At 40.1% G+C, this 16225-nt stretch overlaps 1 protein-coding gene across 1 annotated transcript; it reads right to left on the reverse strand.

Moving 5' to 3' along the window:
- Positions 1-1869: 1869 nt before the first annotated feature.
- On the reverse strand, positions 1870-8175 carry tfam (transcription factor A, mitochondrial). The gene is made up of 6 exons (XM_044178333.1): positions 7728-8175; positions 6309-6522; positions 5924-6073; positions 5438-5533; positions 4268-4324; positions 1870-4139 (listed from the first exon to the last, which is right to left on the reverse strand). The coding sequence occupies exons 1-6, from the start codon at positions 7811-7813 to the stop codon at positions 3864-3866; spliced, it is 879 nt and encodes a 292-aa protein (XP_044034268.1). The 5' UTR covers positions 7814-8175; the 3' UTR covers positions 1870-3863.
- Positions 8176-16225: the final 8050 nt, after the last annotated feature.

Below are 16225 nucleotides of genomic sequence, written 5' to 3' on the forward strand. Positions count from 1 at the left end.
TACAATATACAGTGCATTCAGAAAGAATTTAGACTTTTGTTATGTTGCAGCCTTATGCTATAATTGTTTAAATTACATTTTTTCACTCAACAATCATTTTTTCACTCAACAATCAACACTCAATGACAAAGCAAAAACAGGATTTAAGAAATCTATACAAATTTATTAAAAAGGAAAAAAGTGAAATATCACATTGACTTAAATATTCAGACCCTTAACTCTTGAAGCACCTTTGGCAGCGATTACAGTCTCGAGTCTTGGCTGTGACGTGACAAGCTTTGCACGCCGGGATTTGGGGATTTGCCATTCGTCTCTACAGATCCTCTCAAGCTCTGTCAGGTTGGATGGCAACCGTCAGTGGACAGCCATTTTCAGCTCTCTCCAGAGATGTTTGCTCTGGCTGGGCCACTCTAGGAAATTCACATTGTCCTGTTGGATGGTGAACCTTCAGCCCAGTCTGAGGTCCTAAGTGCTCTAGACCAGGTTTTCATTAAGGATATCTCTGTACTTCACTCCATTCAGCTTTCCCTCAACCCTGACCAGTCCCCCAGTCCCAGCCGCTGAAAAACACCCCCACAGCATGATGCTGCCACCACCATGCTTCACTGTAGGGATGGTATTGCGCAGGTGATGAGCAGTGCCTGATTTCCTCCAGACATCACGCTTAGAATTGAGGCCAAACAATTCAATCTTGGATTCATCAGACCAGAGAATATTGTTTCTCACAGTGTCACAGAGTCCTTTAGATGCTTTTTTGCAAACTCCAAGCAGGTATCATGTGTCTTTCACTGAGGAGAGGTTTCCGTCTGGCCACTCTGCCATAAAGCCCAGATCAGTGGAGTGTTGCAGTGATGGTTGTTCTTCTGGAAGCCCCTCCCTTCTCCACACAGGATCTCTGGAACTCAGCCAGAGTGACCATCAGGTTCTTCGTCATCTCTCTTTCCAAGGCCTTTCTCCCCCCAATTGCTCAGTTTGGGGCGTGTGGCCAGCTCTAGGAAGAGTCCTGGTTGTTCCAAACTTATTCCATTTAAAAATTATGGAGGACACTGTGCTCTTGGGAAACTTCAATACAGCAGAACATCTTTTGTAGTCTTCCCCCGATCTGTGCCTCGACACAATCTTGTCTCTGAGCTCTGCAGGCAGTTCCTTCGACCTCATGGCTTGGTTTTGCGTTGTTATAGGCAGATGTGTGCCTTTCCAAATCATGTCCAATCAATTTAATTTACCACAAGTGGACTCCAATCAAGGTGTAGAAACATCTCATCTCAGTGTCATAGCAAAGGGTCTGAATACTAATGTCAATGTGATATTTCAGTTTTTTCTTTTTAATACGTTTGCAAAAATTTCAAAAATCCTGGTTTCACTTTGTCAGTATTGGGTACTGAGTGTAGATTGATGAGGGGAAAAAATGATTTTAGCATAAGGCTGCAACATAATAAATGTGAAAAAGTGAAGGGGTCTGTATTCTTTCTGAATGCACTGTAAATTTACTCTTTTTGGGTATTTAACATTTATAACCCATATACAAACATTTAATATATGGTTTATAACAGACTATAATGTAGTTGAAAGCAGATATAAGGACAGTTTATTTATATAGTTGTGTCTCCTATGAAAATGTTATATTATTAGTTTTAATATATTGTCATTCATTATCTGCTTATACAGCAGCCTCCTTAACCCACTTATGGGTGCCCACAGGAGGACTTACAGTTGTTGACAAATACCAGAATGTTGTTGAAAAATAATACACTTAGACCTGCTCACAACTACATTAAAGTCTGTTATAAACCATTTATCAAAAGTTTATATTCTGCTAAATGGGGGGACTTAAAAGTGTTGCAACAAAAATCATAAAAGGTCACTTTGTAGAAAGGTGTATGTAAATGTTTATTCAGTAAACACTATACAAAGAAAACAAGCCGTAGTTAATGCTGTCTGAATACGGTAGCACTAAATACATTCTACAAGCAAAATAAACTGTCAAAACTGAAAGTGTGTCCTTCGTAATTAACAGGTATGTGACTTTACACATAAAATCTGGATTATAGGATTAACTATCATTGACTGCATGGAATGTTGTTTCATGAAACATAACTGAGCTGCTCATGGCAAACTTTGTAGAGTGAAGTCAGGACAAACAAGTATTTTTCACTTGGCATCTAAGGGGGGAATGACCCTTTATTGCCAATTGCCCTCATTTGGATGAAGGCGGTGTGAGAAAAAAGCAAATTTTATAGTCAACCATAACATGATTTTTATAGCTTTTAACAGAACAAAAAATCTCATATGAAGCTTAACTGGAACAATGCATAATTTGGAACTTTTGGTGTTTAAAAAAACTGAATGTCAGTTGATAATGTTACTTACGCCTTAAAAGACTAATAGCGGGATTTTTCACAGTTTGAGGTTGCGACTGTACAAGCTTATGCTTCACTAATATCAGCGATGAGACAAATTCAATCAGGTTGCATACATGGAACATGGTACTGTCTGATCTTTAGAAGAGGTGCTGTCTGTAAATTTGCAACCAATGGCACTTTTCTCAGAGTAGAAACTTACTGAGAACTGACCAACAAGCTGCACTGTGGAGTGGCATATACTCTGTAAAGGATAAGGCTGCTGTTGTTATAGATTTTTCTTATTGTCATCAAAACCCATGAGAATATCAAAACTAACATTGTATTAGTCTGTGGTACTTCATGTGATAGAGCTCCAATGTTGTCCAAAAAGTATTAAAAACACATAAGTGAGCCACACCGTTGCACTGGGTGACATGTTCCTTAATTACCATGAACACACACTGTAGTTTATTCTGACTTTGTCCCACATACACTGTCCTGCTGCCCCAAATACTCACTTGAACACCTAATGTGGATTAATCCACCGCTGAAAATAGTCCCCAACAAATGCAGTTTCCACCTGTTTGCTAAAACCTGCTGTGACCAGCTGTTTTAGGAAATTACTGAGCCTTTTTAAAAATGAAACTATATATTTGTGAGGTGTTTTAAAGATGTAAGTCTTAGAAAGACACACTAACACATTGTGGGTTTTGGACTTTGCTGACTTACTAATAATCTTAATGAAATACCAAAAATAGAAAAGTGTGGTTGTTTTCGGATGACACCAGTAACCTTTATATCCCCCTCAAGTAGACTGTGGTTACACTCGGGTATAGTAGGGGTTTCTGGCACAACTTCACCTACTTCCAAGGTGCATGGAGAAGGGAAAAATTCTAAAGAGGTCAAAACTGGTACTATATAGAACAACTTTAATGTTAGACCAACGCTTTTCAGCTTGAAGGCCACAAGCCGAAACGTGTTGGTCTAACATTAAAGTTGTTTTATATACTACAAGTGTTGTTGGAGTTTCACCTCTTTACACTCGGGTATGAAACCTTTTAAACATTGCAGACAAGAAAGTATAAACATTGTCTGTGCCCCACATAATCACTTTAACGCTTCATTCATATGTTTAAGCTTCTGAAATCATTAAATTTCATCAAGTAACTCACTTTCTTAGCCTGGAACAATCCCACTGTACATCATTCGGAGGGATTCTACCAACCAGTCAAAGCCAGGATGTGTATTTGTACAGAGGGTCGCATTGTGCCCTATAAAAATCCTGCTTTCAGGGTTTATTTGGTGTAATTTGCACTGAACAAAGGCATTAATGGGGTGTTGTAAAATGATCTTAATCTATCTGAATGCTGTAAAAGCTTTGCGCAGTTGAACCATAAGAAGCATTCGTGTCAACTGGGAACTTTCAAGTTAGAGGAAAAAACCAAGCAGAGCACAGCCCTGGGGCATCAGAACTTGTCATGAACACACTTTTCCCCTCCAGACTCAGTAGATAAACACATTTTATGTCTTCTTAGTAGTCCTGACAGTCTTTACGGAGCTGCTTTTTGTCATCTTCTTGGTTGTTTTTGACTTTCCTGTGGCAGTGGCTTTCTTCACTGCTTTAGCCCTCTTTGTTCCTTTCTTGGTTGCTGGAGTTGTAGCAGTAGGTTTTTTCTTGGAAGACATTGTCTGCTCTCGGATCAGGTCTTCTCGTCCAATCTCCATCATGTGGTCCTCCCACGACTTCATCTCATTCTTGTAGCGAATTTTGTCGTCCTCAGCCAGCTGTGTGTAGACCTGAGATGTAGAACAAACAGATGAGATCTGAATACTGAACAACTCTGAATTTCTTGATTCACATATGCACAGTGGCATGCAAGGCCTTATAACTACAATAAAGGATATGTAATGATTGTGTGGCCAACCTGTTTCTGATGATTGAACAGATTCCTCCAATCCTCCAACAGTGACTTCATCTTTGCCTGAATGAACAACATCAGCAGAAACATTATATCAATGACTATAAGCCATGGAAATTCTTTTTTGAAATATAAGGACAGGATTCAGTGCAGGTAATTGGACTTGAAGTAGCAGAACACTAAGTTCAACACTAAGTTCTGAATTGCAAAGAGAAGAAGTATGCAGAGGAAAGAAAATTTAGCTTTTCTGCACTGTCGTGGACAGTTGGAACACACTGGGCCTCATGCACGAACATTTTTGTATTTTCATTCGTAACCTTTCACTTTTTTCCACTGAGGTTTCCTAGAACGACTTTCCAACTCATCAAACTCTCTTAACTGCACAAACTTGTCATAAATCACTTGTTTCAACTAAATGAAAACCACCTTTTCATGAGGAGGTGCGTGTTCATGAGATTTGATGATTAGCATAATCTATACTCAAACCTGTTCTGCTCCTTTTGTTGACACATTTTTGTGAATTACTAAAATGTTACCCAAGAGTAAAAAGAACTTCCCAGTACAGAGCTTGATGTCCTGCTGTCAGAAATCAGCAGACGAAAACAGAACAAATTTAGTATCAGTGGTGGTATTAGGGGACCCAAAGAAAGGAGAAATTATGACTACAGTTGTCAACACCATGTCATCACAGAGCCATACTGTGACAGATATAAAGAGGGAATGGTTTCATTTAAGGTTAGATGCCTAAAACCTTGCTCAAGGGGAAATGACAGTCGCAGAGATGGATGAAAGAATACATTCTATTGGTGACGTGGTGATGCAGCTTAGGATGTTCCTCTAGACAGCAACCTACACTTAAGATCCTGGGGCAGCTGTTAGAGCATTTTCCTAAAAACCACCAAAATGTATTGTTCAGCCAATATACTGCCAATAAAATCAAACCTCTCAGTAAATTGGCAGCGATGATATTGATAAAGTAAATATTACTGATACTTTTTTATGTTGTGTCACAGTTTTTGTTCTGTGACCCCATGTGCAACTCATTTTGGTCTGACCAGTCACTGACAGACCAGTCCATGCATCAATCTTACCACCAGTGAGTATCTCATACCACCTTCTATCAAAAAATCTGAACTGTCCCTTTAAATGTTATGTCATGGTGCTGTGGTTACTGACCTGTGTGGTGGTTCCTCTGGCATCCTCAAAGTGCTCTGACATGAAAATGTTGAATGGAGAGCGAGGACGTTTAGGCTTCCCCAGGTTGGTTAACTCCTGTATATCACACACACACACACACACACACAGGGAGGAGGCATTTTTTTGTTTAATAATGTAACAGTTGATGTGATGGGGTTTAGCACTTAGATTGCTGATTGGAGCTTCAACAATTCAAAAATGAATTTTTTCACTCCCATAGTAAGCCCTAAACTTAAACCTCTGGTTGTGGTTGTGTGCACCCTGCAGTGTTCTGTCCTGACACACTGCTTGCTACAGTGTGGGGACTGGTGTGAAAATACTGTCAGCAAAGTCAAACGTCTAGATAGTTTGGATATCAAGCCTAAGATGTGTTTCTAAGAGCACAGAAATTAAAATCTATTTTGAAGCTCTTGACAAAAGAGAACCCCAAACTATCCCTGTTCCCTGTCTCCTACTATCTCTTACCCTCTTTTTGCGGATGGCCTTCCTTTTGGCCAACCTCTGCCTCTTCTCCAAGGCTTGTTGTTGGACCTGTGCTGGGGTCAGCTGGGCCTGGTAGCGCTGGAGGTCCACCTTAAATTGCTCCCTGGCCCGCAGAGAGGCTTCCTCAAATGGCTACAAGGGAGAGAGAGACCAACAAAAACTCTGATCACAACAGACAAAACCCATATTTGGAGAGACTGTATGGCAACAGAAGATAAAGTGTATGTGTTTAACACTTAATGAGTACCACAGAGATGATTTGTCACAACCACTGCCTTACCCTACAATGTATGCACTCAAGGCACAGTTAAAACTTAAATAAAAAGCATACAGTTTATACTGTTTAACAAATAAAGGACTGAAATACTTGTTTCTGTTCTGGGCTCATCGTTCTCCACTGCTGGGCGATCTTTCTGATGATATCCACAGATTTGATTTCTGGGTTTTGTCCAGTCATGATTGGCTGCTGTTGCAGAACATATCTCATGTATCCGTTCAGAGGTCTCTTTGGAGGGCCACTGGCCTGAGAGGTCAGACATTTCACTGGGTTGACGTATGCTGCTGGGAGGACACTGGTACACCTACAGCGTGTGTGCATACACACACAAACATGATATTATACAGAGAACACCTTAGTATCCATTCTTTCTAATGGAGAGCATGTGACACAAATCTGGCAATTTAATGATGCCTACTCAACAGAAAACATTCGTTTGAACATCTCTAAAGATTAAACAATTGGCTGATTAATCGATCAGTTGATTGACAAAAAAACAATTTTGACAGTCAAGTAAATCAATTCTATCTTTTTTTCAAGCAAAAATTGTGAAAAATGCTAAACATTCTCTGGTTCCAGCTCCTCAAATGAGACAATTTGTTTTTATATCTGAAGACGTCTCCTTGGGCTGTGGGAAGTTGTGACGGACATTTTTTTTTTGTTTTACTGTTTCTTGACATTTCATAAACTACACAATTAATTATTGATCAAAAAAAAAATCAGCATATCAATTGAAAATGAAAATAATTGTTAGTTGCAGCCCTAAACATCTCTTACTAAATGTATTCAGTATATATCCCACATACCAAAGCAGCACTTCTTTTAATCAATGTTTGAGTTTAAGTTTAAGTTTTCCACTTGCTCATGAAATGCACTGTGGAGATGTACAGTATATCGGTTTTATTCACGTAGAGTACTGCTTACTGGATCATCTGTGTTATGACCTTAAGTCATGCTCTATTACAAAAAAGCCAGACAGCATTAAACTTCAGACTAAAAACTGCTGCACCTGTTAAAGGAAATTATTATTCTATCTCTAGCCCTAACCTCTTAACACTTGCATTACTTTCAAAGTAATGAGTCCATTTTGAATATGGCTTAACTAGCCGTTTTTACTATTAATGCACAAACACCCTACATTTCCTGTTAGATATTAACATCCTAAAAGCTCTTCACAACTGTTCAAAGCCATGGTCAAATAAATGTCAATTGTTATTTAAGTTAACGCGTCAAGATGTGGCTGTAACTGACTGACTGGTTATTCAACAATATTAAGTGAGAGTCATAGAGTAACTCACCATTTTATTTAACTTACGACTAACCTATCCTAATGCTACCCTTTAAAAACACATTTCTATTAAAGTATCAAATTTCTAATGATAAAAATATGTGCTAACGTAAAGTATGCGGAATGCCAAGAGAGCCGAGCTAAAGCTAGCTTGCTAACTTAGCTCTACCACAACTCAAGCTAAGTTAGCTAATACAGTAAATTAACTTTAGGTTAGCTACCTTGCCAGACTGCTTGTGCAGGAGAAGACACTGAAGGACTTAGCCAACCAGCTCACACTTGCTGTCATTAAGTTGAACGGAGCCATGTCGGTGTTAATAAATGTTATAGTCCGTTAGGCAGAGTGATGAAAGATAAACGTATTGTCCCAAAACCAGCGTGTTATAATATGCATGCATTAGATGTCTTTAATTGAAGCTGGGCCTCCTCAAATACGGCTTGTTGACATGCAGACGCTTCGAAAGGCGCCTTCAGTCTCTCCCGGTGGATTGCGGGAAAAGAAAACAGCAGCTTCATGTAAGGCCTCAGGAAATGCTCCGGCCTTTGATCATGTATTGTAAGAACTGGATACCGAACCCCAAAATGGCGCGTATTCAATCCAATGAGAATTGCACGCCTGGCGCATATGCCAAAAAAGTTTTGTAGATTCCGGGTTTACTTCCGGGGTATGCGGCCCACTGAATATGCGCAGTAGGGTTTCTGCTTTACATTGTGATGACGTCACGGATTTTAAAATCGTATTGTATGGATCCAGGACAGTGACATTAGCATTTGGCATTGAAAAAGTTGTATTGGCACTGAAACAAGTATTGGCACTGAAACAGACTTATTGTTTGAGAGTTCCCGGTGAACTCGTAAAAGCCATTGGCTTAGGTTTGCGGTGATGCCAGGGGTTTAGTGGCTCTCCTTAGTTTGCAGATTATATGTAAATCACGCTCTCCTTGCACCTCCCCTCAGACTCAGTTTAAACTGAAGACCTGTAACACTGAAAAAAAAAACTGACAGCATAAAAAAAAACATTGAAAAATGCATCGGAATGCAAAAAAGAATCCAAATAAATTTTCATGTCTGTGTTTTATTTTTCAGTGAAACTGTGTCATTACTTGTTTCAGTGCCAATCCAACTTTTTCCAATACCAATGTTTCAATGCCAATGTTTTCCTTTTCCTTTTTTCCTTTCCTTTTTCAGTTCTGTTTTTTCTGGCATTTTCAATGCCAAATATTATTTTCGATGCCAGATGTTAAAGTCACTGTCCTGGCTCCATAGTTTTGTCAGTGCCCAATCCATACCGGCTACCTGATCTGTTCTACATGCGCACAATAGTGGTCCTGTTAGTCAACAGAGGTTACCACAAATGTGCCTGTTCAAATTTACCCGTGATGTGAATGACTGCTGATCATAAAACAATCCTACTCACACTCAAGATAACAAAATGGTTTTTAATCATTCAAAATGTAATATTTCGCTCCATGTATCATTGGATAATCTGTACTTCATTTGTAATTAAAAACAAAGAAAACGTAATTCTGTTTTGTTTTAATTCTGTGTTCATTCAATACAATTCATTCAATATATGAAAATGTTCCAGATAGTATGTCATTATGAAAGTTGTTGGAAATATACAGCAGAGTATATAAAATAAAAAATAAAAAATAATTTTGAAATCACAGTGTAATCCTCTGTTATAGAGTTCTCTATTTTTAACTTAGACTACTATAATATTATGTTGTTAATAAAGTAAAAAAAAAATAACTTGCTGGTACACCATGGATGTATAAAGAGAACTGGATACAGTTCATCAGGATTGGGGTTGATCATGCTACACCTAATATATAAGATTTAGGCTACTACATACAGAATATATGAAGACTTTGTTGTTTTCACTTGACATATGACGTTTTAAAATTAATCTATAATTTGACTAAATTCAGGAAGAAGAGCAGTGTTGAGATACAGGGTGCCTGCTGGTTTTAATAAAAGCAATCAAATAAAAAATAAATAAAATTGAAATCAATTTCAGCTCTAATGAGTAAAAGTGACAATATACTGTCATTAATTATAAGAAGAATCTTTAATACAAGAAACAACATCAACTTCAAGAGAAGCAGAGGATGTTCTGTGTGTGCCTTAAAGCAAAATGGGAAATAAATAAGAGGTGGCAGAAAAGAACTAAAGACATGATTACACAGTGGCCAGAGGGAGGCACTTATGACATCGCAAAGGGTGAAGAACTGGAAATCCTCCTAAAAATCCCAAACCCAAAGGAAAATCAACAGGGGGGAGGCACCGGCAGGTAGTGAGGGCAGGTAGTGAGGCCAAAGGTTAAAGAAAGTGATAAAAGGAAACAGAGGGCAGAAGTGGCTACACCATTAGGGGAAGGAGCCTATGCAGAGGTTAATAAGGAATTGAGGAGAGCAGAACAAGGCGTGAGAGGGAAAAAGAGGAAGGGCAGCTTATAAGGAGGAACAGATACATTTGGGAGAGATAGAGAGAAGCCTGGTGGAACTAAGACAATATGAAACAGGCAGGGAAGACCCTGGGCACCTGGGGGCTAGGTCCACAAAAAAAACAACATCTGCACCTCTGGCACGATGACCTCCCCCCTGAGATTGGAAAGAAGACTGAACAAACATATGTAATGGATGACAAGGGGTCTGGAGCTCTGTCTGCTGAAATGGGTCCATTGTTGGTAAAGGGGGCCAACCTGCTTTATGTGCCATGGACCATCATGGGCATGGAAGGATTGGTGCAGAGATTACCAAATATGCATGAGGGGGCTAACAAGACTTAAAAGGGTTTCCCCTCGGGGATCAATAAAGTATTTCTGATTCTGATTCTGATACATGCCTTTGAGGAAGAGATAGTGGGACATTTGCTTGCTGTGGGAGGCACAAACCACTATGTTGTGTGACAGTGGAGACACAGGCAACAGCTGGGAATCTGTTTAATCAATACAAATCAGGGTTACTAGGGGTGCCCAGAGGATCTGATGGGGGACACTCAGCTGCCTATGATTTCCAAGGGGGCTGATAAAGAACCTATGCTGCTTTTTCAAAAGCAAGACAACCTCAATGGTGGATTCAGGTGCAACATACACCTGTGTTAACCCACGAGATGCCTCTCATCTCCCCCGGACTGAACAATTTGTCAAGACAATCGGATTTTTAGGAAAAACGCAGCTGACTCCCACCAGTAACTCTCAAAATAGAAAAACAACAAACAAAATACCAATCTCAACAGACACTCCCATTAACTTATTAATTAACTATGTAAATTAAATTGTTGAATATGGTGTACTCCGGATGGCATTTATTTAGATTCACTCCAAATGCCTCTCATTGCATCACAATCATCTACAGTGTTCTAGTTGGGAAACAAGCAGCAGACTATACAAGACAGCGTGAAACGATGGTTGCCTTTTGTTAAAGCACAAATACCAGAACAAAGCCTCCATTGCTAGATTATCGTTGCACCCTACAGTTCTTTCATACCAGTGATGAGACTAGAAAAAGCACATGGCTGAATGAACAGCCTCCAGAGATCCAGATATCAGCAACATCAATTGTAATTGAGAAACAAGGTGCAGCTCTGAAAGTATCAATATTTAAAAGAATACTTTAAAGTCCCTCATGCTGCACCCCACATAACACTATTGATCAATCCTGATTATGAATCCAAAGATTTAGGATCTATGATGATGGAGGCACATTTTGTCAAATGAGATAAAACTGAAAACCCCAACATATGGCATAGCCAAGATAAAAACTTTATCAAAATTCTGATGTTCATAACAACCATTACTAACTCACAGTTAATAATATTACCTGAAACACAGCAGCAAGTGGTGACCACCAAAGAAAACAATAAGCTGATGGAGGAAATGTTAAAACAAGTCCCTCCACAGTTATGGTCACGATACGATATTGATGTGGGTTTGATCACCATAGCTCATCCTATTGAAATAATAATAAATATATTATGATCCAGGCACCTGTGCTCGCTCTCCCCGACTATGATAAGTCGTTTTATTGTTTGTCTCTCACAGACAGAATCACGCCACTGATGTTTTGACACAGGCCACAGGAGTAGGAACGAAAAAACAACCAATTGCCTACTACTCTACTGCTTTGTCATCTGTAGAGCAGGGATTGCCTCCCTGTTATCAGGGCTTGGTTGCAGCTCATTTGCTGTATGAGAAGGCATCTGCCATAACGATGGGTTATGATGTTTGCATTTATACCCATCATAAGCTAGCCAACCTGATAGAGCAGGGTAATTTTGTCCTCACTGGGCAGAGAATAATACTAAATTGAGGTCAGGGTACTAAAATATAATCCAGGTATCCATTTTAAACCAAAACGAAAAAACGAGAAAACAGGCCCATTTTTCCAATGTCCATGAACATTGAAAATCAAGTGGAACAAAGTGGAAAAAACTGCTTGTTTTTTGGTTTCCATTTTTCAATTTTCCCTTCTGAGACCACAGGTGACTGAAATAACTGGAGAGGGAGAACCAGAAGTAAAATTAAACCGTCAAAATAAAAGTGAAGTGTGTGAAAACTTTACTGTCAGGAGAACGAGGCACTTTGCAAATGAACTGGTTGCCTGTTGCCTAAGTTAGCTAGTTTGTGTGATATATAGTGATATTATTTTAGTTGAGTGGCATTAATTAATACTGTGGAAACTGTCACTATTACATATTCCCTACCCCAAATAAAGAGCATCTATAAAGTTACCAGCAGAAGTCCCCATGACCCACCGTGAAGGTTATAACATTGACATGGTTTTAAATACTGTAATAATAATAATAATTTAAAAATTACATTTTAAATTAAATATACATTCCTCTATTGTTATATGTGGTTTTACTGACTAATTTTACTCTAATGGCATGCTAGTAATAATAGGAAAGACCTGATTAGGTAATTTACCATACTGAAACTCCAGTACAACAACATGAGAGAGGTCTGGAGCAGCATGAAGACCATCACTGGCTTCAGACCGACTGGCAGCAGAGGAGTTGAAAGCAGCATGGACAGGGCCAACAAACTAAATCTGTTCTTTAACAGATTAGACACACCAGCTCCTGCTCATCCCCCCTCTAACTCAGCTGCTGTCTGGACTCCTCTGAGTCCACTGCTCCCCCCTCCACCATCTTCCTGGGAGAGTTCTACTACCCCCTCAACTGGCTCTCAGGCTAACGGCCCTCTCCAGACTGACGACTCCCCCCCTCCCCCACCTGTTACCTCTGCTGTGTGCCTGACTGCTAACCAGGTGAGAGGACAGCTGATGAAACTCCACTCAAACAAGGCTGCAGGCCTCAGTGGTGTTTGCCCCAGGGTGCTAAAAGCCTGTGCCCCCCAGCTATGTGGAGTCCTTCAACATGTCTTCAACCTGAGCCTGAGTCTTCAAAGGGTCCCTGTTCTGTGGAAGACATCTTGCCTCGTTCCTGTGCCGAAGACGGCGCGTCCCAGTGGCTCCAAGGACTACAGACAGGCACTGACCTCCCACATAATGAAGACCCTGGAGAGACTGGTTCTGGAACAGCTGCGGCCCATGGTCAGACCCCTCCTGGGTGAGAAGCTGGATTGTTGACTACCTGACAGCAAGACCACAGCATGTGCGCAGTACTGTGTGTTGGGCAGCATGGTCAGCAACACTGGGGCCCCTCAGGGGACTGTCCTCCCTCCCTTCCTCTTCACCATCTATACCACAGACTTCAGCTACCACACGGAGTCCTGCCACCCTCAAAAGTTTTCTGATGACTCTGCTGTGGTGGGATGTGTCAGCGGTGGTGATGAGACTGAGTACAGGGCTGTGGTGGGTAACTTTGTCTCATGGGGTGAGCAGAACCATCTGCAGCTCAATGCGACAAAGTCAAAGGAGCTGGTTGTAGACTTACGTAGGGCCAAGGCACCAGTGAGTCCTGTCTCCATCCAGGGGGTCAGTGTGGGCATTGTTTAGGACTACAAGTACCTTGGACTACATATGGACCATAAACTCTATAGGAAGGGCCAGAGCCGCCTCTATTTCCTGTGGAGGCTGAGGTCCTTCAACATCTGCCGGACAATGCTGAAGATGTTTTATGAGTCTGTGGTGGCCAGTGCTATCCTGTATACTGCTGCATGCTGGGGCAGCAGGTTGAGGATAGCGGACACCAACAGGCTCAACAAACTGATCTGTAAGGCCAGTGACATTGTGGGGGTGGAGCTGGACTCTCTGTCAGTGGTGTCAGAGAGGAGGATGCTGGCCAAACTACATGCCATCTTGGACAATTTCTCCCACCCACTCCATGACGTGCTGGCTAAACTAAGGAGTACCTTCAGCGGAAGACTCATCCGCCCAAAAGGAAGTCATTCCTGCCTGTGGCCATCAAACTCTTTAACTCTTCCCTCTAAGTGTCAGTGAAACTGACACTGATGTTACTCAACTGGACACTGGATCATTACCATTACTGCAATACCTGAAATATTGTGCAATATTCTCAATATTCTCTTACTCCTGTGCAATATACTCTGTTCTCAGTTTGTTGATATTTATTAAACTATATTACTGCTGTGCAATATCCACCGCCTAATAAGCTGGTTAAATCTGCTACACTCAACTTGATAGTTGATTGCATTGATTGCATTACTATTACTTATATTATTACATTGTACTATTATAGTGTATCATATTTTAATTTGCTTGCAGACTTATTTATTATTATGTCTATTTCTATTCTCTTAGTACTTCTTCTCCTGTGTGACGTGATAGTGAGCAGCTGTAACAAAGAGTTTCCCCTCGGGGATCAATAAAGTATTTCTGATTCTGAAACTAATACTTCTGAGGGGCATAGCATAGACTTTTCCCTAGATAAAATAACAAGTGTTATTTTAACTGATATTCTTTCATTTAAAATAATTTTGCCTATTTTGTTATCTTATACAGTTCTCTAACCCTTTGTTTTTCTCGATGGCAAACACATGGTTTAAGAATGAGTGTAACATGTTTATTGAGTAAAGTTATGGTTATGAATACATGATTTGCTGAGAAGCAAATGTTACATGAACAAGGGGTTAAATTTCGTTAAATTGAGTTGCATCCCCTCTGTATATATATATAAGGATTTAAGATATATATTTATATTTGTATTATTATACATTATCAATGTCAGTAGTGTCACTATAGTTTTGCGAGTGGGACTCACTGTGAAGCTAGCATCCAATCACAAGGAGGCGTCAAAGTAACGAGCTAGGAATGAAACCTCATCTGTATGCTGCTTCATTGTTGTTAGAAATTAGAGCTACCAATGTGGTATCATCTGCAAACTTAAACAACTTAACAGACTGGGTGTGGGAAATACATTCATACATTCATTTGTGTAGAGTGAGTATAACAGTGGAGACAGAACACATCCCTGTGGGACTCCAGTGTTAATAACCAGAGACTTGGAGAACTTATTAACTCTGAAAACCTGCTTCCTCCCCTGCAAGAAGTCCAAGATCCACTAATACAGGGATGTTTGGACTCCCAATTGGAAAAGTTTATCATACAACCTGGATGGTAGAATCATATTCAATGCTGAGCTGTAATCAACAAACAGAACACTTGCATAAGTGGCAGGTGCCTCAAGATGTTGAAGAACTGAGTGCAAACATAATGACACTGCATCATAGACAGACCTGTTTGACCTACATGCAAACTGATAAGGTTCAAGGGCAACACTGGACAAGGTGTGTAATCATTCAGTTTGGGGTTAATTTTTGTTTTTTAGGCACAGGAACAATAACACAGACTTAAAACATGCCAGGACCCTTTACTCTGAAAGAGATTGGTTAAAAATCTGAGTTAGAATAGGGGCAAGCCCATCTGCACACCATTTCAGGTGGCAGCTGAGATTAAGTCAGGGCCTGCATCCTTTCTGCTGTTTGCCTTACACGGAAGGTTCCTAACCTCATGTTCAGTAATTAAAAATAGAGGCATAGCAGGGTCTGATGAGGAAGGAGAGTGAGACTATGGGACCAAGCTGGTGAAAATTGGATTTTTATCCTTTCTACAGCATAGATATATAGACAGACTGGATGTCAAACAGAAAAACATATTGAACCCTTAGATGGGATTAAAAATCTGATCTTTGTGCTTGTGTAAATCCAACCAAAAAGCCAACATCACAGCTATTCTCAGGGGGAAAAGAGTACATTGTCAATATTTATTTGTTTTACAGACGTGTCAGAATGAGGAAGTTCCATATTTGGCATTCACCATTCCACATTTCCATGCTTCAGTGTTTCTTGCTGGCTGTTGATGGACACAGCAGGTGCTGAACCTGGGATTTTCAAGTTATGGAGCAGCTTGTCTAACATGTATGCTATCCTGCTGCACTATTACTCAGCTCCACTGAAAACAGTTGCTTGTTGCTGAATGGTATATGGTGGGATTTATGTCCTACGATCCACTAGTTTTACTTAAGAAATTAAGAATTAAGCACTTACCAAGTTACCCAAGATCACTTCATGATTCCATACTATAATTTACAGTGTGTTGTGACTTTAAAAAAGGAAGGAAAAAGAAAATTTCCTAAATTGTTTTTTATCTTTGATGGGTTTCTTTCTTTACATGGCATACTTTTGGGTCCATTCTTTTGCTACTCTGTTGTATCTGAGGAGAGAAAAGAAGAGAGTGAAGTGAGTGGATGATAACCACTGACAACATCAGGTACACACGTCACCTGCAGTAAA

The sequence above is a fragment of the Siniperca chuatsi genome, linkage group LG20 (assembly GCF_020085105.1).
Source record: "Siniperca chuatsi isolate FFG_IHB_CAS linkage group LG20, ASM2008510v1, whole genome shotgun sequence".
Taxonomy (NCBI): domain Eukaryota; kingdom Metazoa; phylum Chordata; class Actinopteri; order Centrarchiformes; family Sinipercidae; genus Siniperca; species Siniperca chuatsi.